At 41.5% G+C, this 24,858-nt stretch overlaps 1 protein-coding gene across 4 annotated transcripts in view; it reads left to right on the forward strand.

Moving 5' to 3' along the window:
* LOC126418526 (mucin-19-like) overlaps nucleotides 1-24,858 on the forward strand; it is a 542,230-nt gene that overhangs the window by 335,571 nt on the left and 181,801 nt on the right. For 3 of the 4 annotated variants that reach the window (XM_050085327.1, XM_050085328.1, XM_050085330.1), the window contains one exon: nucleotides 6,455-6,517. The exons of the other annotated variant lie outside the window; for it this stretch is intronic. In XM_050085327.1, the coding sequence (XP_049941284.1) occupies nucleotides 6,455-6,517 (63 nt within the window). The remainder of the gene's footprint in view (nucleotides 1-6,454; nucleotides 6,518-24,858) is intronic. 4 annotated transcript variants of the gene reach the window in all.

Here is a 24,858-nt window from a genome sequence, read left to right on the forward strand (position 1 = left end):
ATTCGCTCGAGTTGCCCATAATGTTGTTCAAACGAACTTCGAACAACTGCCGCCAGGTGACATGATTCATTGTTATCCATAAACATTTCTTCGTTGTTTGGGAACACGACGTCCATGAACGGCCGCAGATGGTCTAAAAATAGTCAGACATAACGATTGCCAGTCAATGATCGGTTTAGCTGGACCAGAGGTTCCAGTCCATTCCATGTAAACACTGCCCACACCATTATGCAGCTTGTACAGTGCTTTATTGACAACTTGGGTCAATGGCTTAGCGAGCAGTTGTTTCCCAGTGACTTGTTTGGGAACATGAATTTCCCGAACGGCTGCAAATCTACTTGAGGTGGCAGAACTAATCATTTCTAGTCAGTGATAGGTTCATTTGGACCAGATGACCCCCTCCTTTCCGTGTAAATGTACCCCAGACCATTATGGAATCACAACAAGCTTGCTCATCGCCTTGTTGGCAAGTTGAATCCATGGCTTAGTGAGGTCTGTGTCACACTCGAACCCTACCATCAGCCCTTACCAACGGAAGTCGGGTCTCATCTGACCAGGTCACGGTTTTCCAGTCGTCTAGAGTGCAACCGATATGGTCACGAGTCCAGGAGAGGCACTGCGGGCGATTTCGTGCTGATAGCAAATGTATACGCGTCTGGTGCCGCAAACTATTATTAACGCCAAATTTCGCCGAACTGCCCTAACGGATACGTTAGTGCTACGTCCCACATTGATATCTGCGGTTATGTCACTCAGTGTTGCTTGTCTGTTAGCACTGACAACTCTACGCAAACACCACTGCTTTCGGTCGTTAAATGAAGGCCGTCGACCTATGCGTTGCCCGTGGTGTGAAGAAATGCCTGAAATTAGGTATTCTCAGCGCTCTCTTGACACTGTGGATCTCGGAAAATTGAATTCTCTAACAATTTTGCGAATTGAATGTCACATGCGTCTAGCACCAACTACAATTCCGCGTTCAGTCTCTGAATCCCTGTTGTGCGGCCATAATCACGTGGGAAACCTTTCACTGAATCACCTGAGTACAAACGACAGCTCCGGCAATGCACTGCCCATTTATACCTTGTCTACGTGGTGCTCCCGCCATCTGTTTACAGTGTGTTCGGGGAGGAAAGGTCAATATTTTGCACAGTGATAGTATAAGTAGAACAAAAAACGTTGTATGAACAGAGGTCCCCAAATGCTTCGTTAGGGAGGTATGGGTATAGAAAGGAACTTCAATTCTGCAAAATTTATGTGCACAACGTGAATGTGTACGCAGTACAACTGGACCGTAACATGATTTTCTTGAAAACAATGTTACAGAGAAGTACAGTTACGTTACACATTTTTACATAATGTTTATTTACTTTGCATTTAGTACATTACGCATTACAACATGCTTGTTACATGTATACAGTTGAAAAAGACTTTCTAAGTCTTTTACAAACGGCTTTAACACTTATCGTGCAGATGTTGTATAGTTCACAGAACAGGTTTGAATATCCCACCATGAACGTCAATGCACTTTCGCGCTCAAGCGATAACATGTTGTGTTGCTTGTTCAATTGCCTGTGGTTGGTTCCTAATCAATTCAGCAGCGTCCGTGGTGCGTCGAAGCAGTTCATCTCGTGTTTTTACCGTCACTTTGTGCGCCTCTGATTTCATCCCACCCCATAAACAGAATTCTAAAGGTGTAAGGTCAGGTGATCTTGGAGGCCAGTTAATAGCACCGCCACAGCCAGTCCTGCTATTAGGGTAGGTGCGGTTGAGATGGTTCCTTACATGCAAGGTAACATGTGGAGGGGGCACATTCATGTTGAAAGTACATATCAGTTCGCTTGCCTTCCAATAGTTCCGCAAATTAATTTTCCAAAAAATGCAGGTACCTCTCTCCCGTCAATCGCTGATTGATAACAAATGAACCTCTCAAAAGGTTACCGATCATGCCACACGTACTTGGAAACTGCTATCCACTGAAGCGTGTGTATTTCTCCGTGACCATCGATGATTATTGCGTGTGGTGTTTATTCCATGCCGTGAAAACTGGTCTTCGTCAGTGAATAGTATGAATGGAAGCAAATGACCATTCTCAATTACCCACTGACAGAATTGAAGTCGTTGGGCATTGTCGCCAACGTGTAGATTTTCTACACGCTGTACATGATATGGATACAGGTTTTCCGCATGTAATGTTTCCCATACACGTGTCTGTATGACATACATACCCAGGGACATTCTTCGTATGCTCGTACTGGGACTTCGCTCAACACTTGCGATAATTTCTTTCTTTTCTTGCAAAGTTTGTTGACGTGCACGCTCGGACGAAAAGTGCCTACTTGGAAGAGAGCCTGTTGCACGCACAGTGATAAACACTTTGGTAAACACCTTGCGATCAGGTAATCGTAGAGTCGGAAAGTGCCTGTGGTATTCTTCTCTTGCAGCGGTAGGACTACCGTCGGAGAAGCCATAAACATGCACCATATCTGCGTATTCCTCATTACTGCAGACGTGTGGCATTGTTAGCAGCGCTTGTACGAACACGGTTAACACCATACACCACACAGCTTACGGACCCGTTTCCTGTACACTAAACAATGCGGTTTACACGGCACAACTGCGCAAACAACGGGTGATTGTACTACGTACGTCACATGACCATTATACGTAGTAGGTTGCATAGCATAAACATGGCATGTAGAAAATCGCGTTACGGTCCAGTTGTATTGCGTATACGTTCACGTTGTGCACATCAGTTTTGCAGAATTAAAGTTCATTTCAATACCCATATCTCTCTACCGAAATATTTGCGGACCTATGGTCATATACGTTTTTTTGTTCAGACTTACTTATACTATAACTGTTTTAAATATTGACCCTTCCTCCCCAAACACCCTGTATATGCATATCGCTATCCCTAGACCTTTGTCACCTGTGTATATCTGATTGGCCAGGTAGGATTCATCATCTCGCCAATGGAATTATTTACTAGCAGAAGAACAAGCATACAAAAGAAAGTTCATGGCCGAAGTATTGTTGTATTGCTAGCTACGTTTCTGTATTAGGCCGAAAATACTGCACTACTGTGCAGTGCCGACCGTATGCGCCGGGAGGTTAGTTCACGTTCACTTGCGGCATTAGCTGTTGACAATAGTACTGTCTTCTTCAAGTTATTGCCTTCAAATTTGAATTCAGTATTTCTTAGTTCTGTCTTGGGTTTCTTTCTCCAACAGTGTTATTAGTATGTTAACAGCTGTATGGATAGGTTTACTGAGGAAGAATTGGCCGATATGCAGTTGGTGCAAGCGTTCATTGAATGCTATGGAAGAGCGGCCCCACGACGCTATTCTTTGTTCTTGCAGCGACGCAAATCAAACCACAGCGCAGTGTTTCGTATGAGGGTTGTTGCATTGTTCTGTGTACATTTTGATTGTGACATATTGTAGGCCTAATCAACTGTTTTGATGATACTTTTACAGGAACGAGATTTACAGCGGTAACAAACCAAATAAATCATAATTATATTATTACTCTATAACGGACCACCGGACAACTTGGGTCACTTGTGCTAAAATCCTCAGAACGCACCACTCAACGATTTTTGAAGATTTGTCGATGAATTTCTGATCCGTACTATATAGTTTCTGTGTACTCTCGAGCTTCCAGTTTGTCAGTAACCCTTGAGAAACTCGTTTTAATGCTGTCATCGAATAAGGCTGTCAGGTTTGTCTTCCTGTCTTTTGTTACACAAAAATACAAGCAGGGTCTGGTCTGTAGGTGTGGACACTGCAGTAGTGTGTGGGGACCATGCTGTGGTGACACATAGTGTCCCTGACTGTGATTCCAAGTGCTATCTTGCCCCCAGGCAGTTTGAGGTTCTCCACGGACTAGCGTTAATGCCTTATGACGCTCTTGTTGGTTCTCTAGTTCTTTCATTGTGAAATACTGTCATTGACATGCCGACTACCCAACCTCAAACCATTAAAATGACTTTGGGACGGCATTGTCTGGGAAAGATGTTCGTTCCTGTCTCTTCAGGCCTCCATATTTTAAAGCACACCATTACAGAAATGAAAATTGATATGGAATGAAAAATCGTGTTGATGTTACGGTATGCTTTCGGGTATTCAACCGAAGTTTCCTATTCTGTGTTGTACGCCAGACCCGCCTGGCATTACAGCACAGCTCTCAGCATCTGAAGACGACAGTTGGGCCTGTTGCCGAAATATTGTGCGTAAAATGAAACCAACAACTCGAAAGAACGCCATTGATCAGTCACGCATAGAAAACCTGAGAATATTGTAGTTACTGGAAGTCAGTGATCATAAATCAGTAATAAAAATTGCGAAATAATGCAAATCATAAATTAAGTTGAGACTCACAGAACCGTTACACTTCGCATAAAACTAAATTCCCAGTAAGTATATCCCATCGGTGTATACGGATTGCGATAGCACAAACAACTTTTAGACCAAACCAACGTGTGGATCAAAAACGCCAAGATGTCTGTTACGGCCAGCTGTCTTGGCTCTTACCCCACAGTGATATACGAGGTCTTAGTGTTGTCATTCCACTTCCATTTGCATTACCTTGGAAGTTTCTTCGTCAACTGTTTTTATTTTAATCAACAAACGGGGCACCAACGCTTGTGAAACATTCTTTCAATTGCTTAATGTAATCATACCTAGAGTACCCGTTGATATGAGATCACTTCGTCTATTTCATAAGCGTTACGTGACTCACTTCTAATGTGAATATGTATAAGGGACATTCAGAAAGAAACGAGCCGGAGGCATAATTACAGAAATCAGTACATGTATTTTAGAAGTATTGACCCTGGCTGTTAAGACACTAGTCACATAAAATTCCCTGGGCTACGATGTTGAGTTCCGCACGTACGGCTGGACGTCGTCGTCCGACTTGAATCGTTGCCTCTCAGAGCCTTCTTAAGAGGACAAAAAGTGGCCCCCTTCTGATTCAGTTCCTGCAGCACGGGACAACAGTGAATGCCCAGCGTTACTCGCAAACCTTGACCACCCTTCTCCAAGCGATCAAATCAAAACGACTAGGCAATCTCCCCCGTCTGCTCCACAACAATGCAAAACCTCATTTGGCCAACACAGTCGCTGCACTCCTGCAAAAATTCAAATGGGAGGTTCTCTGCCACCTTCCATACAGTCCTGACTTCTCTCCATGTGATTACGCTATTTTTGGCCGCCTCAAAAAGGTTCTGAGGGGCAAACGATTCACCTCAGACGACGACGTCCAACTGTACTTGCGGAACTAGTCAACATCGCAGCCCCGGGAATTTTATGAGACAGCCATTCACCGCCTTGCGTCACAGTGGGGCAAGGGTCTCAACAGACCAGGGTCAGCACTTTTAACTTACAGGTACTGGTTTCTGTAATTATGCCTCCGACTCGTGTCTTTTTAAACGCCCCTTACATTTCAGAGACAATACCTTAAGAAAAAACATGAACTACTCGCCCAATATGAGCTAATTTTTGCAGTACTCCAACTACTTTTTATTTATCCGGTTGTAAGTGGTCTTCAGGGCTGCTATAGACTATTCAGTTCTTAATATGGTCTTCTACTAAATAAATACTAAAAGATACTCGGATTTATTTCCCAATTGCAACGACGATACCATAAGGATAGTGCGATTTTACATCGTAATGTTCAGCTGAGGAGAACGAATGGACTTACTCAAGTGAAGAGTTGACTTCTTATTATTATTACTACTACATGAGCGATCATGACCAAGAACAAAATTTCTCATTATTTTAAGGAGACATACAGGACATTAACGTAGGCAACTCTGTCCTCAACCCGAAGGTTGCTTTGAACATCACAGTGCTTCTACTAACCGCGATCCTACAGGACGTTGTATCCCCTTATTTTCCTCCTGACTTACCCAGCCAGTTACAGGGAACCTGCAGTTTAAGGCGACTCTGAAACGTGGTGTCACTGGGTCTTTTCCACGCTGAAGAATCATTGAAAGAGACGGAGAAGTGAAAGACACAGTTGCAGGTCCGACTGAAAATTGAGCCCCAGAAATTTGGGTTTACTCACACACACACACACACACACCTCTCTCTCTTCGAAGGAGAGCATCTATGCGAAGCTTCACCAGCCCTTGATATCTCTATTGCTTGTGAGAAAATATTTATCTCGATTAAATTATGTTTGATGTAGGTCTCTCTCTCTTCTGCTGTCAAATGTTTGTTTCCGAAAAGTGTGAAACTGATATGAATTCACAAATTTCCTCGCAATTTTTGCCTGTTCTCTTTAACATGTGAGCATTGACTATGCTCACTTTCAGCTGTTATGGACTACTATTAGTAAAACCGATGTTAATTGTGAGGTTACATTACCTGTTTGAACCACGTATTTCAGTATCTGTATTATGTATTCGTACAGCGCTGTTACTAACGTATGTTTTCCCTTCTGTCTGTAGGTATGTTGCCAACAGCGGAGTCTCGACGTAGTCGGAAGGCGAGTCAGTTTTCCCTCTGCACGAGTAAGTTGCATTTAAATATTTAATATAACTATTACAAACTTAATTAGTTAGATAACTTTAAAGTAAATGCATCTTAGAATCTGTAAGCGGGGAATGCTACTAAAAATACCGTCACTTTATAGGTAACAGCGCCAATAATTGTAGTATACATTCAGTACGTACCTGCCATTAGATATAAGCTGTTGCGTTCGTTCTCTGGTACATTGTTGACGGAGATATAATTCCTGTATCGGCACTGGTGTTTAGGAATTGATTAGAACGTACAGTCTTTATGATTCTGTATTCTAAAACAAATAATGATTCCAAATGTTTAGTCAAACAATTTTGTCGAGGACTGCTACATACTACATTCAATTTAACACATTTATTTAGTAGTGTGTTGCATTCCATTTCACTTCGACGGTGGTAGCCATGCGCCGTGGCATAGGCTCCCCGAAACGTCGAAAGTGGAGGGGAGAGATCCAGTTATTCGAATAACTGTATCAGTTTTACGAGTGCATCAGCATTTAGATGCCATGCTGATTTCCATGCAGTGTTAACGTCTGTACTTCACTTCCACCTACTCATGAAAGCAGTGAGATACCATTGTCATTTCAAATTCATTAGCATCTACACACCTGTAGGTCACCCATAATTGAGGTAGCTTACAAAACCCTTGTACGACCTATACTTGAATATGTCTGATCAGTATGATATCCACCTAAAATTGATAGAGGAAACAGAGAAGATCCAGAGAAGCGCGTTTAGTTACAGGTTGATTTAGTAAGAGCGGAAGCGTCACGGAAATGCTCGGCCAGGTCCTGTGGCAGACACTGCAATAGACACGCTATGGATTCCATGTTGTTTACTGTTAAAATTCTGAGAGCGTACGTTCCTAGAAAAGTCAATCGTTATATTGCTTCGTCCTACGTATATCTCGCGAAAAGACCATGAAGATAAGATTAGAGAGTTTTGAGAACACACAGAGGCTTACTACCAATCGCTCTTCCCGCAAACGATTTGCGAGTGGAGCGGAAAAGTGGTTAAGTTACAGTGATACACAAGGTACTGTCCTCCACAATCCTTGCGGAATATATCTATAAATGAACCTTCAGTTAAATTTCGTACCAAGTGGTGTATGTTCTGATTGTGAATGTGGGGCACGTGCTTGACTAATTGGCAAGATTCCGTGATGATACAGTCAGTGGTTATTTGTAAATCTAAGCTGTTTCCCATCATGTGTAATATAATGTTTTAAAACGGCGAACTGGGGCTTAGGAACAAAGATTTCGCGCTAAAAGACTGTCCTTGATGCTTAGCTGCAGCCTGATTATTTCACATTTGGAATACGTAATAACCTCACTAAATACTACAGAGTTCTTTACGGCAATGAATACGTTGCCACTACCAATGGCCCTAGCCTATCCTTGGCGGTAAATATCCTAATCTGAATTCAATATTCCACTGTAGTTGGCTTCTGGATTCAACCGAATATGTGGACAATATTACCTTCAATAAGCGATAACAATTTTGGGACCTTATCATGGAATCATGGATGCCCCTGCAGTTCGCTTATATTAACCCTTTTTTTCTGATCTGCGAGGACGAATGTTCTGTGAGAATAATGTGGTTGAATCTGTCTTCTATTTCGACTGGCAATTTATCACTGATACCAAGATAGTCTCTCTCTCTCTCTCTCTCTCTCTCTCTCTCTCTCTCTCTCTCTCTCTCTCTCTCTTCCCCCCCCCCCTCCCCCCCTCCCCTCCCCCCCCCTCTCCCAACCCAAAACAAAATACGCGTACTCCGTTATCCTAGTAACCGCCTCCTGTGTGTAGTGCACATATTGAGTGAGTGGAAAGAGCTACTGTTACCAACCCGATAGCGAAAGTAGAGGAATTCGCATCGGATTATCGCCGCAGAGTTTGAGCCTCTGGTGTAGACCTTCCGCTCTTCTCCCAACTAGAGGACCGCTGTCGACTCCGGAATACGATGCTAGCTGCCCTCACCAGATCAGCCAACCGCCGGAAATAACCGAGGCAATAACCGTTTATTGGTTGATAAAGTCAATTGCACTCTGACCACACACGTGCCAACACGCTTTTCTGAGCAGATTGGCCGGGTTGACTGACGTTGCTCATCGACCTGATCGTCAGATGTCAGTTCCCGTGTGATTGTAGCCAAACCCCTCCGTCCGCTGCTTTCATTCTTTCTTTCTTCCTGAAACAAATGCAGCTATTCATGATATGGCTAAAACTGAAATAATAATGGAACACCACGTGTGAACCTATGCGATTCATATTTGTTTCCCTTACTTCAGAAAGGATGCAAAACAATAATTAGTCACCTTGAAGGTGTTGCTACTTGCATCGCAAGTCGACGTTTCACAGTATCTGGCTGTAAATGCAAAAGCGAGCCAGTCTGTTTCTAACTATTAGGCGCCTCCGCAGTGTGTGTATTGCTTTGATGACCACTGACACAAAGATCCTTGGTTCAGTTCTCAGTTACCCTTGGAGTCTCGGAGATGTAAGGATTAATTGAATAAATAAGTAACTCCGGATACTACAGAAGGGTTACACTAAGACGTGAGCCACATTATATTTTTTATGACACTAGTGCCTTCATCTGTACACATTTCGGTAACTGTAGCTGCGATTGTTTTGTTATTTTTCCTTAAGAGTCTGCAATATAATCATTTAATAGTTACTTTATTCCACTATCCCACTGTATGTTTGTTGATGTTTTATTTAGCATATTTTTCCATTATCTTGTTTTGCCCTCCTGGGGGTAGGCCTAACGCGAACTGCGCTAATAAAAATGACGTAGTCACTGCTGTTAACTGTGTGTGTAGGAAATTGTGGAAGTTGATAGTCATGTGATATAGTGATGTTTCATGGTGTGAAGTGTGAGTGCCAGTGTTGCAGAATAAAGATGGTGCGAATTTCGAAGTAATTTAAATGCTTCTGACAAGCAAGTCGTCCTACGTGGGTCAGTATACACCCACATCCCCGAGAACACAGCTTGACATAAAACTTGTGCCAACAACGCGTTTCAGAAGTGCAAGTAAAAACGCTGTGGAACAGAGTTAGTCACCTATTTATCACGAAACCGTGGAACAGGCACCATCTTGGTATACAATATTTTACAAAACTAAATAGAGTTCGAGAATTGTGTAGAACAAGTTTCAACGGCTTTTTATTGGATGTCGCGGTCTGTCTTTTTCCAAAACTACGATGAAAATATGTATTACAGACTTACAAACTAGATTGGTTCTGGAAAAAGAAACCGACAGGACGAAAAAATATTTTCGCTCGCTTCGTAGTATACCGGGGCTACATGTTTTGTTTTATTGGGCTACTTCGAAAGCCTATAGGTCTGCTTCGGTTATGTTGCTCAGATTTCGCTCCGGTTTCCATATTTGTCAAAAATATTACCCTCACAAGCTGCAGTTCGTGTAGGAACTGTAGGCGAGCAGTCTCTGGTCCGGATTAGCATTCCTCCAACAGTAATCAGATACAGGATGTTACAAAAAGGTACGGCCAAACTTTCAGGAAACATTCCTCACACACAAATAATGAAAAGATGTTATGTGGACATGTGTCCGGAAACGCTTAATTTCCATGTTAGAGTTCATTTTAGTTTCGTCAGTATGTACTGTACTTCCTCGATTCACCGCCATGATTTCCTACGGGATACTCTACCTGTGCTGCTAGAACATGTGCCTTTACAAGTACAACACAACATGTGGTTCATGCACGATGGAGCTCCTGCACATTTCAGTCGAAGTGTTCGTACACTTCTCAACAACAGATTCGGTGACCGATGGATTGGTAGAGGCGGACCAATTCCATGGCCTCCACGCTCTCCTGACCTCAACCCTCTTGACTTTCATTTATGGGGGCATTTGAAAGCTCTTGTCTACGCAACCCCGGTACCAAATGTAGACTGATCGTGCTCGTATTGTGGACGGCTGTGATAATATATACGCCATTCTCCAGGGCTGCATCAGCGCATCAGGGATTCCATGCGACGGAGGGTGGATGCATGTATCCTCGCTAACGGAGGACATTTTGAACATTTCCTGTAACTGTTTGAAGTCACGGTGGTACGTTCTGTTGCTGTGTGTTTCCAAAAAAATGGTTAAAATGGCTCTGAGCACTATGGGACTTAACATCTATGGTCATCAGTCCCCTAGAACTTAGAACTACTTGTACCTAACTAACCTAAGGACATCACACAACACACAGTCATCACGTGTGTGTTTCCATCCCATGATTAATGTGATTTGAAGAGAACTAATAAAATGAGCTCTAACATGGAAAGTAAGCGTTTCCGGACACATGTCCACATAACATTTTCTTTATTTGTGTGTGAGGAATGTTTCCTGAAAGTTTGGCCGCACCTTTTTGTAACACCCTGTATAAACAAAGGACATGTATTGGATTTTAGCAGGATAGTGTAGAAAAGTGCAGTGAGAGAGCAAGGGGAGTGAAGCAAGGATATTGCATATCACCGGAATTACACTCTGCATTTCTTTAGTGAGTTTCCCGATCATTAAACTGAAAAAACGGAGAAGGAACTAGGGTTAGTAGAACATACCTAAACCATCACATTTTACCTTACGACACTAGCACTAGAAGGGAAAAAGTAGGCGCTTCAACAACTAATGGAATTCGTTATAAGCAAGCTTACGAGTTGGCCAGAAAAATATATGAAATGACAGTAACATCAACGCATCTAAATTTTATAATAGGCATGAGCGCCCCCCCAAAATTATCAAAGAGGAGGCAAAATTCTGAAATTGCTGTTTTTTTTATATAACTGGTTCGTTATTTTGACAACGTATCGTTCTCGCAGAATTGATTTTAGGAGAAGGTATACAGTAATTATAGTTCAATTCTTTTGTCTTAGCGGTTCGCGCATGCCCGCCCAGACGCGGGAGATTGCTGCGTTGCCAGCTGTACGCGCCAAGAGAAGCAGCGCCATAGTATAGTTCCCAAACTTACGTTTAGGAGGGAGCGCGCCGTTTATGGAAGTAAAAGCCATCACGGCCGCAATAACCCTTTCGCTGCTACAGAGACGTGCTCCCCGCATTCAGCGATGTGCGCGATTTTGTCATCATTCCACTGTTCGCCTGTGCAGACACATGGTGTTTCGACTGCTTTGACACACGTTTTTATCATTCGATTTCACAAAAACTATTTGGCCCAAAAATTTGATTTTTACACATCTTCTTGACTGATACCTTCCCCCCATAAATGACTTAATTTTGTTTCGATGTTCAACGCAGTTATTGTGCAGCATTAGATGTAGTAAACCAGTGCACGAAATTTTTAAGAGTTTGCAGAGGTAAAACTCCATAGCGTATACTTTCCATATGGTCGATTTTAGTTGCCACAAGAAATTTCAAAAAATTAGATTCAAACGAATAAAATTCGTGAAGTAAGACACTTCGATATTGTTTTAAAAATAAAGAAAATATTAAGCACCGATCAAGGTTTGAACACAGAACCTTTCGCTCGGCAGCCTCACACAATAACCATTACGCTAACGCAGCTCGCCATTTAATGGGACTCCCGGAGGACTTTAAAATATCACGCAAAATACCGACAAACACTGTTGGTATGACTATGAATTACTCACGTTTCGTCGAAGTACAATAGGAAATAAACAATTACCGCTGTTCTTTATTGCGAAAAAGCGGTTAGTGAGAATGATACAAACACCTTTCCTTGCTATCGCCTTAATTAGGAAGCTTATTGCTTGTTTGGTTTAATTAATTAATAGAATATGAAGCAGTTGGTATAAAGAATGCTTTTTCCAAACTTTCTATAAAAGAAAGTCTGCTATCAAGACATTGCTTTTGTCCAATTACTTTATTTATGACTGAACGTTTCTAAAACTGAAGACACTCGTCCGTGCTCTGCATTGCAGTCGAGCTCTGGCAACATCGTTCTCTGTTCATTGGCTGGCTGTGTTTAGTGACGGCGCAGAACGAACCTAAACTCGGCTGCCAACATAAATGACGCGCACTTTAGTTGATAAGTACCCACTCAGTGATTCTAACCTAGGTTACTTTGATGCCTAAATTATACACGTATTTTATTAGTATATGCGACGTATACCCTTTTAGGTTATTAACAGAATGTGAGTTAAATGCTTTGGACTTTGTGATCTACAATTTCATACTACTTATGATAAAATCTGGGATCTCCAAAAGTATTTTTATTTATATAACAATAACTTCAGGTAGACACTGGAAATTTGAAATATACTGTAGAAAAAAATTAAAATGATTGAGAAAATGCTGTTGATATAAAGAAATATAATCTGCAGAAAATATCAAGTTAATACTCTTCCCTCTCCAGTGCTACACCGATCGCAAGAAAACGCAATTTCCCTTGAATAGAGCGAAAACCAAACAAACCCAAATGATACAGTGTGGTTGATTTCTAAAGCTGCAGCATTGCATTGCCCAAAGTATCGGGAAACCGAAGTCTGTAGCTTAGTGGGATCGCAGTCAGGGGTAGAAACGCGTGCGAATTTAGAAATAAATAAAAAGTAGATTCACGAAGATTCCAGGAATAGACAATGCCCCTCCCCCCTTGGCACCCACTCCCTTCCCTTGCTGACGCCTATGACTATGGATGAAATTAACAGTGGAGTCATTGAACCAGTTGAATTTTCGTATGTAAGGCAGTCTAAGTTAGCGACTAGTCGCACAACAAAATAAGTTTAAAAATATCATGGAGTACCAGGCGTTTCGAAACTAACTGGGCAGTGTACCCGAACAAAAAGTTTTTCTGGCAGTGTGTAGCACCAATTTCGACAATAACAGTGAGACATCACATTTTTAATGCAAAAAGATTTAATAGCTGTGGTTATCAATGAGTAATAAAGAAATGCGTGATGATTTGGGGAGGCAGGAAGACAAATATATTAGTGAAAAAACTAGAGATTTAATCGAGAATGTAGTGCGTAGGAAGCGGAACTGAGCGAGACGTATATTCAGGCGAGTAAAAGGGAGATGTATCAGGATAGCTGTTCGTGGTGGTGGTGGTGGTGGTGGTGGTAGGAGGCTGTGGATTTTAGACGCCCCACTTGTCGTAGGTTACATGAACAGGCACTGTAGCCAGTAAAAATTATTTGTAGAAATAGCGAAGCTCGGCGTTATGGCCCAGATGGGCCAGTCTTGACCAACCGACTGCCGTGTCATCTGCTGCCAATGGCGTCATTTGGATGAAGTATGGAGGGGCATGGAGACTAGCACACCGCTCTTTTCGGTGTCGTCGACTTTATTGATCTTGGAGGCGCTCAGTTGGTCTCACGATGCTTAGTGCACACCGTTCCCGTGCTCTCACCAAGGAAAAATCTCTCGCAGTATCTGGCATAGAATCCGGATCCTCCACATAGTAGAAAGTCAAGGAGACCACTGAGATACGGAGGTGGGCAGTGCTGTTAATGATTTCCCATTAAAAAGTGCCAAGTCGGCGAGTTTTGCAACTGCGCACTCATATTTATGGTAAGTCGCTGTGTCTGCATATTTCGCCACAAACTGGATACTTTCAAACACACGTTAATCTCAACCGCCTGCATAGAACGTGGAATGACAGGTGATATCTCCCGAAAATTGCCTGATATCAACAATAAGGCCCCAGCGAAAGTCTTGGTATTGCCATTCAAATCTTGCAGCGTTCTGTTTAATGCATCAAGAGAAACTCGTCCAAGATAGTAATTTGGCATTTTTTGAATAAATTAACTATACCGGATCGGTTTTTGATGTTTCACACTGCATTTTCGTTGTTACGGAGTGTTCAGTGGCATCTTGATCTGTATGTGTTTTTCTTTCTTCATCCAGTAATTTACCAGCAATTCCTGACAATGCGATGGCTAATGCAATTTTGCGATCGTACTCATTGAAATATGTGCGTGATGAGGAATGTTTTGCCTGTGCCACCAGGCACGACAGGAAAAAAAGAAATATCTTGCTGAGCTTCAGTCTTAAACATAATTCGATCGTAAGTGGCCGTTTGATCGTCAGTTAACAAGTGCTCATTAGTTCCAACAACTGTAGCCAAGTCGACAATAAGGAATTGTTGCCCTCGCTGTCTATCAATATCAATTAGGCCATGGCATACCCATATTGATCATTGGCCTATTTGAAATTAGTATACGAACATACTCGATCAAAATTAAGGGGGATCGTTGTATATTTCTGGTGTGTAAGCTTTCTGTGGATCTTGATTTGTTTCCCATGTTCTGTGTGTCAAATCTTCGCTCTTGTGATTTTTGTGTTTATCTCAGATTCGATGATTGCTGTCAACAAAATGGTGAACAATTGACGGATGTGATGTGATGAAGAAGCAAATGCTGCGTCTGAATCGCGCAGTTGGCCATTGACAGTTCGTAAATATTCGAAAGACGTTGGTCCTTGAACATTTACCAATAACAAATGCATGAAGTACTCACGTTGATTTGTGTGATCAGTGTATCATAGGCCAAATGTGTGTATCCAGGAAATGCCGGAACAGGGTCACCTCGCTTGTGCGGCTCCCATTTCTTTGATGGTTTTTTCCATGTGAAATATCGTAGTACACTAGAATAAAATAATATTCGTGCGAATTGATGGAAAATATCTGCCGTTTACACAATTCAAATATTTCAGTCTATGTTGTTTTTGGCGAATTGAACGCTCGTTGCAGAGCATTAGTCTGTGAAACAAAAATTTTGACTGTTTCCAAGATGTACAGCTAGATGCGTTGCAGGGGGTCTCTCGTTCGTGTATGGAATAACGCAGAACGCGCCGAACAGATTCGTTACTGGTGATATACCTACCCATCTGGTTGCGTGTTATTTCATTGTTTACACTTACATTTTGAACTGCAAATACTGTCATATCGCCACTCATAGGAACGTATTTGCGAATGTAATTGATTGACTTAACAGAACCAGAGAGCTCCGCATTAATGTGACCTTTGTAAGTTTTTGACAATAGAGGCGAATGTGATGAACTGATTGTATGCTATACTATTTGAGATTCACATTATAAATGAAAGACCTCCATTGTCTATGTTCCTACGACGATACAATGGATAGTCGTGGAAGTTGGTAATAGTTTCGTTAATAAACTGTTTTGGGAACGGTTCGTACATTTTTCATTGTCCATGCAAGGCGGCGTCATGTTCACATCACTGCATGGACCATGGATCACGAGTGTAACAACAACAGGGAACTATTCTTCATCAGTTGACCTATCTGATGTTTCTGCTGGAATAATGTTGTCTGTTTTCTCTGGTAGTATTTTGTCGACTAACCATATCAAAATGTGCGGATGTGGCAAACCTCGTTTTTTCCACTCAACAGAACACAGCCAACAACCTGCAATTTGGTTATTAAATTAATCAATGATGTTAATGTTTCCTTGAACACCCATGCAATAATGTAATGGCGATGTATTGCTGATTGACATGGCAATAACAAAGTTTGTATTTCTTCCTATTTGGGATTACATATGAGCGTTGTAAATAAATCCGGTGGTCCATAAACGCTCAAGAAAGTCATAGCACCTTGCAAGTATTATTGCATGTGACATGGAGTACCAGTTTGTATGGAAGGAAGTACGAACGCGCTTCCTATTTCGTTGATATTTAAATTTCTATCTACATTACCGACAGTAGCATCTCTCAGGTGAATAAACTTCTCCGAACGCAGATTGTTCGTGTTCAACAGTTTGATGTTAATGTGATATTCGTCTTCTCCTTCACAAAATAACAGGCGTTACTGTAGAGCTTCGTACGATCGGCGTGTGTCCGCTACCGCCTGAACTGTGTTTCTCTCTGATCGCTTGATATAACAATAACGACTTCATTTATAGTGGGCGTGCTCTACAGGTGGCACTTAGTCGGCTATGATGACGAGCGCGCGTGCGTCATTGCGTAACCGGCTTGACACTGTTTTGAATAATCCAAACAACTGATTGTGATGGTTCAGAAATTTCTCCAACGATGCTGCTTTTCCCCATTTCTCGATGTGTTCGATCTTATTGGAATGGCATTTGTGTCTATCGGTATGTGTTCACCGCCCATGAAGTAAATTAGTTGCGCAAAAAGAATCCATTTGGGAGCACGAAATTTGCGCAAAAACAATTTTGAAGTCAGAATCACACTACCCATAAGATCTTTCAGTGGTTCGTGCTGAATTCAACGTTGGAAGCACGATTTAGCCTGACACGCAACGGATGCTGCGTGCCTCTGATTTCAATGTTAATGCACGACAATATTGTCATTCCTTGTACATTTCGCCGATGGCAATTTTCGGCTGCATCGAATTTTCAATGCCCGGTCCATATTCAAACGTAAGACGAACGAATGTAGAACGCGTTCATGCACGATGTGCATGCATATGGTATCGGTTCTGCGTGCATCAGTGGCACGTTCACGCACCTCCCTTTATTTCAACGCTTGTGATCGAAGACGATTTTTGCGTTGCTCGTGATTTTTTTGTTGCACTACGTTTGCAATCGGGTCTCGCGCATCTGCACTGTGCGCCAAATGTTGATCATTTATTTTATATTAATTTGTGGAATACACTTACACGTTTTGTATATTCCACGAACCGTTTAACTCTTCATAAACATTGCACCACACTGAAGTCGCACAAATTAATAGGGAATAAAAAAAATTATTTAGGAGGTTCGATGGCATGCCAGCGAATGAACATGTGTATAAACCGTAATGCAAACAGTGCACCTTAACATTATCACAGAATATTATTTCAAATACACTTCAATTATATCAATGCCCAATCAGTCGATAAATACGCAGAATATATCGAAACCCAACAATACAAAATCGATATGACAAAACAGTGCCAAGCTACGACGCAATGAGCTTGGTCATGTATTGATGCCAAAGTTAGGTGGAATATAAAATAAAAAATTCTTCCTAAACGTAATGAAGAGTGTGTTTTGAATATTTCAGGCAACAAACGTTTTCATTCAGTTCTGGTTGTATGTGGTTCCCTTAATTAATCTGGTTATGAAAAGTTGAAAATGGGAAAGAAACTACGTCCATGTAACACATTTTTAACCCTCTGTGTGTGATGAATGTTTCCTGAAAGGTTGGCCATATCTTTTTATTACTGCCTGATTAATATTTCTAAAGAAAACTCGTTTTTCCCTCGCGCGATCCGCGAGTGGAACGGGGGGGGGGGGGGGGGGGGGAGATGATACGACTTTGGCGCGACTAGTGCTCTCCGCCACACACTGCTTGGTGGCTAGTGGAGTATACATGTAGATGTAGACTGGGTGAGCAACACGTGCATTTCTTGATGTAGCAACAAAATGACACGAAATACTATACTGAAATTCATATTTTTATCTTTAGATTTTGATTTTCAAAAGTTCGTCATGCGCCAGAACCCAGCAGCCTGTAGCAGTCATTATTACCGACAATAATATTTTTATTGTTGTACACCATATTATTGTTTCCCTGGGCTACTCAAAAAGAAAGTGCAATAATATTGTTTAAGATTTAGCCTGATTTGAAATCATGGAAGATAAGAACACTGCTGCTTTGGAATTGCTCTACTTTGTTGCAACACAAAAGGTGGATGAAAACAGAACTCTGTACGCATTAATACTCAAACATTTGATACATCTCTGGAAATGGTTGCCGCTATGTTCGTTCTTTAAGAAGTTTAAGATCTTTCCACATGCTGTAGGCTACCGTTGTCTTTATTGATAGATACAGCTGAAAAGAATTTTTGATTTTTCAGGGTTTCTTATTCATGTCTCGCAATATCGCAAAAACAGACGATTTCTCCACGTAAGGACACTTGTGTGTGAGTGACAAGAATATCAATACTATTCTTACAGGCTGTCAATTATTTATCAAGTGCAGTGATACATGTAAGAAGTTTTTGGTCTGTTTAATATTGTTGTTCAGAGTCCCAAGCAATAAATATTACTGCACGTCTGAAAAGGATTGAGCAATAAACAGACCTTGAAAAGGGGGCGGCAGCTTGCCGTATACGTGTGAATTCAGATTCATTATGATAAGGTCTAATACAATGTTGTCGTCGACGTGTCTGCCCCCTTATATTGATTAGGCAGCTCGCTAGCAACCAAACTTTCACACTACAGCGTCATGTGGTAGGCGCTTCGCTGATAATGGGAAGCGAGTGGATCAGCGTTATGGTGTCCAATGCCACCGGCCGTAACTCTGCTCGCCAGGACACGATCTGTAGCCAGCGCAAACACAGCCGACGCGCCACACAAATCTCGCGCCTTTGCTTTTATTCGCCGCCCTAAATAGGGTTGGCGGTCGCAGCCGCTCCACATTCGTCTTACTGATTTACGCCGATCTGGGTGACAAGTCTTCTTCTGCTGTCCGAGAGCAAAAGCTGAGTTTCCATTAGCCGAGGTATTTAGTGCCTGATGTAATCTGTTGCGCTGCGTTCCTTTCGCACAGTTACGCGTTAAACGGTGTTGATTTCACTCTGTAATTACCACATTCAGCTAACCTTGCTCACTTTAGAATGCAGACAAGTTTAGAATCAGAACCAGCAGTAAGGTAAGCGATTCCATTTCCCTTTTCCAGAAAGACGGCAAGCAGTGGCATAGTTTTAGTCACTTCAAGCAGAATTTTTTCTCGCCGAGCGAATACGGAATGTTTTCTTTCATTCGCGACCCAATATTCAACACTGAATGATTTCCCTTACATAATTTTCGCTGGCCAAAAATGACACTTATTACCCCTTGCATTCATCCTTCCGCGCATCGGGCGAACTGGCTCTATGGGAAGATGCTGCACACGCGTTCGGGAGTACGAAGATTAATTTCCGCTCAACCAGAGTCATGCTTTTTTTGGTTTCCCGAAATTGCTTGCGAGCTTGTCTCCCGTCTGCATTGGCCTTAACTGTACGTTAAACCCTACTCGTACTAGCGTTTTCTTTTTTGCGTTGGAAGGATGAAATTCTTAGAATAAACGGTTTATTTATGTGGCGTATTTTTTTTAAAAGAGTGGTAATGCACAAAGCAGCGATGTCGGGGGGAGGGGGGGGGGTCCAGCACATCTCAGTTCTTCTGCTTAGTCTTACAAACCCAAAATAAAAATAATGCTTGCACAGCGCCTTACAATTAATATATTCCCCTTTTATATGTGCTGATAACGAAACTCGCTGCAAAAACTTTCAAACTTGCAAAATAGTGCATAATTTTACTGTAGGAAACTAGCTGAATATGTGGCGTTGTCGGGGTATATATTTATTCCAGTATTCCATAGTCTGTCTCCTCACCTCACCCCCGACCCGTCTCTATCCATCTTCCCTCACCCACCTCAGTTGCGGTCTGGTTGTTCTGCGCCCCATGTACAGCTTCCCAGATACAAATAACGTGTGTGCCAAGTTCGGTTGAAATAGATGCAGAGGTTAAGACGAGCATTTTACTTGCGGCTTTGCCAGAATACGCACATAATTTTTATCACATATCATACCACATTTAACACACATCTGCACATACATATTTAACCCGTATCTGTTGCGAATTTTGCGCTGCATTTCAGTTCTCACGCGTCTCAGTGTTTATAACGTCATATATCCTGATCTATGTATCGTACAGCGATATAATTTGATAGGCACATTCAGCGACATGTGTGAATACTATCTGCAAAATGTGTTGCGAATGGAGTTAGTAGTAAAGATGTAATTTAAATGTTATGCATGACGCTGCAGTTCTCGACGCATCTCATTGTTTGACACAGTTTGTCGTATATGATATAACTGCTAGGCACATTCAGAGGCGTAAGTGAATAATGTCTGCACAATACAGATAGTAGCAAAGAAGTAATGCATTTAAACGTCACGCCTGAAGCGGCAGTTCTACATGAACACCGAAAATGCAGTGAGCTACAAACTTTTCTCCTTTAATCATTTCGTGGGGATTTTCACCGGGAAAAAGTTTCGTATAAGTTTGTTGCAAGTCACTAAGTGCTCTCATTCTGAAATACTGGATGACTAAAGTCTGGGTATTCGCACGTTGTGGGCTACACGTTTCTTTCACGTCTACCGCCACCCATTTGACAGGTAGTTGGTTCTTACTGCCATAGTAGTTCTTTTCGGAGAATAAGTGGTATGAGTACCAAGTTTGGTTGAAATCGCTCCCGTGGTTAACGAGGAGACGTGAAACACACACACATACAGACATTAATTTTTATACTATTTATGAATTTAAGACTGGAAATAATGGAGCAAATTACTCGGATGTATATTTCTAATAACTCGTCTGAAATCTAGTTACCTTGAACTGTACGTGAAGTAGCGACATTTCACACGTTACATAGGAACTCATCACTAATATTCTGTATTTTTCTGTTCGCTGTGGTCCTTCCTGTGTTACGACGGGCGAAGAATAAAGCGTATCACTTCTCAACACGGCCATACGTGTTTGTTAAAGCCCTCTGCCATTTGCTTTAGCGTTGCTGACTGCCTCACAGTCGCTACAAAGCAGATGCAATATTCTGGATGTTGTCGAAGAGATTGAAAGGATTGCACAGATTACATACGTTCATAACTATTGCGTTACAACTAACGGAAGCGAGTACTTTTATGATGTTGGCATAGGACCTTTTACTGTCGTCATGAACTGAAAGCTGGAGCATTGCGTGGATACTTTTGCAAGATGAACTGGAAGCACGCCACAGATGACGGCGTGATTGTGCCGACGCAGCCGCGGTTTAGAATGCGTAGCCATGGCAAAGCTTGCTTTTGCCAGCAGCATTCAACGGCCACAGATTTAACTGCGCCATTTGATGCAGCTGTTTTTATTCTTGTAGTGAAGTGGGCTAACTCTTCACAATCGCCCTTCCGCAAACGTTCCCGATTCCCGTGGTTTCTCTACAACAAAAAAAATGGTTCAAATGGCTCTGAGCACTATGGGACTCAACTGCTGAGGTCATTAGTCCCCTAGAACTTAGAACTAGTTAAACCTAACTAACCTAAGGACATCACAAACATCCATGCCCGAGGCAGGATTCGAACCTGCGACCGTAGCGGTCTTGCGGTTCCAGACTGCAGCGCCTTTAACCGCACGGCCACTTCGGCCGGCTTCTCTACAACACTTACAGCGAATGGCATCAAAGCTTTTTTTCATAAGGCTATGAAGGATTTCTTCACCCGCTAATGAACGGGGAACTCGAGAAGACTACTGCTTTTATACTCACTTTCGAAATGAAATTGATAAATGGATTTCAATATCTTGCATCAGTACTAGACTTTTGAAGAATCAGCTGTCTCGTTTACATCCACAAGATGACGCTAAAGAGTTAAAATACCCGCCCAAAACATGAGCCGTATGTAACTGAGGTTGCTGGTTAGATAATCCCTCGGATCAGAAAACTGGGCCGGAAGGTAAAATGACGCTTGTCATGTCCACTGCCTTCCTGGTATCTCTCAAAACGACCTTCAAAATGTAGGAACTGCGTGTGTCATAATTAAAAGGTATGCGATCCTTTCATATCAGTTCAATCAATTTTTACAATGGTCACCTCTAGATAGTTATTAACTGTCTACTACGCAGGCCTTCGAAATGTCTTAATGTCTAGTCCACATTAGGTGGCCGTGAGCCATAACTTCACACCTATACTACACACTTATATCGTAAACCCGCTAGTGTCTTAGAAACATGACTACCGTCCGAAAAAAGTAATAAAAAAAACTGTTGATGTTGTCGTCCGCTCCCCACAGGACCTCCTGGTCACGGTTTTACCCACTAACAACCTGTGCCCGACCAGTGGCAATTCGACGAGAGAGACTCTCTGACATTTTAAAATATTTCAGCGTTTCATGCATTTGCCACCGTTGCCAGATTTTGTTCCAGTTGTAGGCATTCATCATAATGCTGCCTACTGGCAGGATCTGCGAGTGTCAAACTATTTGTAACCGTCATAATGTTCAGAAAATGTCCTGTGGCGTCATGGAAAAAGCAACTGACGAACAGAACATAACAGTTTTGCAAGAGCTCTGACTGAACTGTTTCACAATCTTCAAATGAAAATGTTCATTTAAAAATAAAAACATCGAGCCTTGTAACCTCCCCACTATACGTTTCTGTAGGAAATTTAGCCCAACTTTACCTCCCACTCTATACGAAGTCTACGTATTACCAAAACTATGGACTCACTGTTATCCACTTCAATTCGTGTGCTAACCTTTGACGGAACGGAACCTGATTGGAACTGAACTGTAACTGGTCTCAATACAACTTGCCTTTATATTAAATGCACAACTGATATAAATCAGTTATCTGGCTCTAATCAAAGTTTCCACTTACCTCGAGTCTTGACAAGATTTTTGCAGATTCCTCGAAAGCACAACAGCAAGCAGGCAGCGGCAAGCTAGATTTAGAAATAAATATTCAAACTGTTGCTTGCCACATGGAGCAGTGTGATAATGCGTAATGATAAACCTTCTTCAACAGTGGAATGGGAAGAGTAACTAATCCTATGAAATTATGTTCCAACACAACGATTTTAGAATGAAGTATGTATTTAAAAAGACAGTCTGAATAATACTATGCTTAACGAAGGGAACAATGATTTGAAGAGAGTACAATGTTAACAGAGAATTTGTATAAAAACCGAAGAGCTTGATTAGTTGGTATCTTAATGCATAACTCAATATAGTGGGATGGTCTTTCTCTCAACTCTGAGCAATTTAATTCTGAAAAATTAGCTGCAGAGTGCTGCAGTCATACACCAAACTTCTTCTCTTAAAAAAAAAGTACATCATTATTAAAAATTTATATTCTTTTTGCCTTCCAGTATACACATCATATTCATCCTTGCTGTCCTTTACAATATATCTTTCTTCGGCTAACAGATATAATCTTAAGTCAACACAGCACTACGAAATACGTCTATCACCTACCACACTTCAGTTAAGAATATAGCAGTGTTGCCAACAGTTAAAGTGAGCTTCCCACAAGTTCCAAGTGTAAAAACCACCAGAAAACCACTTACAAAAATGCCCCTACTCTCATAATCGCTAAAATTTCCACTGAATTTTTTAAAAGTATTATGAAAGAAAACAATAAGTATATTAGCAGTTAGTTTCCTTTATTATTAAGTAATAAAATATTCAGTCATTAAATGAATATACAACAAATAAATCAGTAAGTCAAGGTCAGGAACATACAAGAAGTTCTATAACAGCAGCTAATTATTTAAATGAATTCGTCTTGTGCAGATGAATCATTTTTGTCTGTACCATCATCGTCGTCGGTTTCAGATTGATACGATTCTTTGGTACTGATTTGTTTTACAACATTTATTGGGATTTCATATTCATTGCGGCATTTTCCTTCCAACCCCAAACCACAGCGTATTCTTAATATAGCAGTTAAAAGATTTGTCTTCATTCTATTCCTCTCCTTGTTTTTCATTACATTCATATTGCTAAATAGTCTCTCAACATCATCACTGGAATGAGGCAGTACTAGGAAAGGACTCGTAAAAGCCGCGAATTCCTTAAATCTGGATTCTCCTTGAGCATCTTTGAAATGCAATAGTTTATTCAATTTTTTTCCAGTTCAACAAATGAATCTGACACCATCGTACACTCTTGCTGTAATTTCTGCACTTTTATTGAACTGAGCCATTATATCAGTTACATTTTCTTTGTTGTGATTAAAGTGCTTGTGCCGTATGGTTAGAAGCGCCTACGCGGTCCCTCCCGCCGGAGATTCGAGTCCTCCCTCGGGCATGGTGTGTGTGTGTGTGTGTGTGTGTGTGTGTGTGTGTGTGTGTGTGTGTGTGCTCGTTGTTCTTAGCATAAGTTAGTTTAAGTAGTGTGTAAGTCTAGGACCCGATGACCTAAGCAGTTTGGTCCCTTAGTAATTCACACCCATTTGAACATTTGATTAAGTCCTTGTCCAACACTAATTCTGGAAATTTTTTTCATCAACGTCAAATTTTCTGGTAACTTGTTATTTATTTCTTCAGTCAGTCAGTCTTACCGATTAGGCAACATTTCTTCTGCTCCCCGTGGTAAACTTTTTTCTCTCATTTCAAGAAGCTGCTTTTCAGAGCAGAATCCCAAATAACATCGGAGAAATCACGAATATTTTGTGTAAAAGTATTAACATTATTTGCGGGTAACGTAACTTTGCTGCAAGCATATCTATCAGGTTGGTCAACTCGTCAAAGAGTTTGGTGCGATCTGTATCTTTCGACTCGAACATTTTGTTGATTCTGTTTATTTCAATTAATAGTGGGTATAAAAATGTAATATGAGTAATTAATCTCGTTCGCATACATAGCGTGCAATAACTCTGCCATGTCACACCTTTCACGCACTTTGGCTATGGAAAA

Source organism: Schistocerca serialis, chromosome 9 (assembly GCF_023864345.2).
Source record: "Schistocerca serialis cubense isolate TAMUIC-IGC-003099 chromosome 9, iqSchSeri2.2, whole genome shotgun sequence".
Classification (NCBI taxonomy): Eukaryota; Metazoa; Arthropoda; class Insecta; order Orthoptera; family Acrididae; genus Schistocerca; species Schistocerca serialis.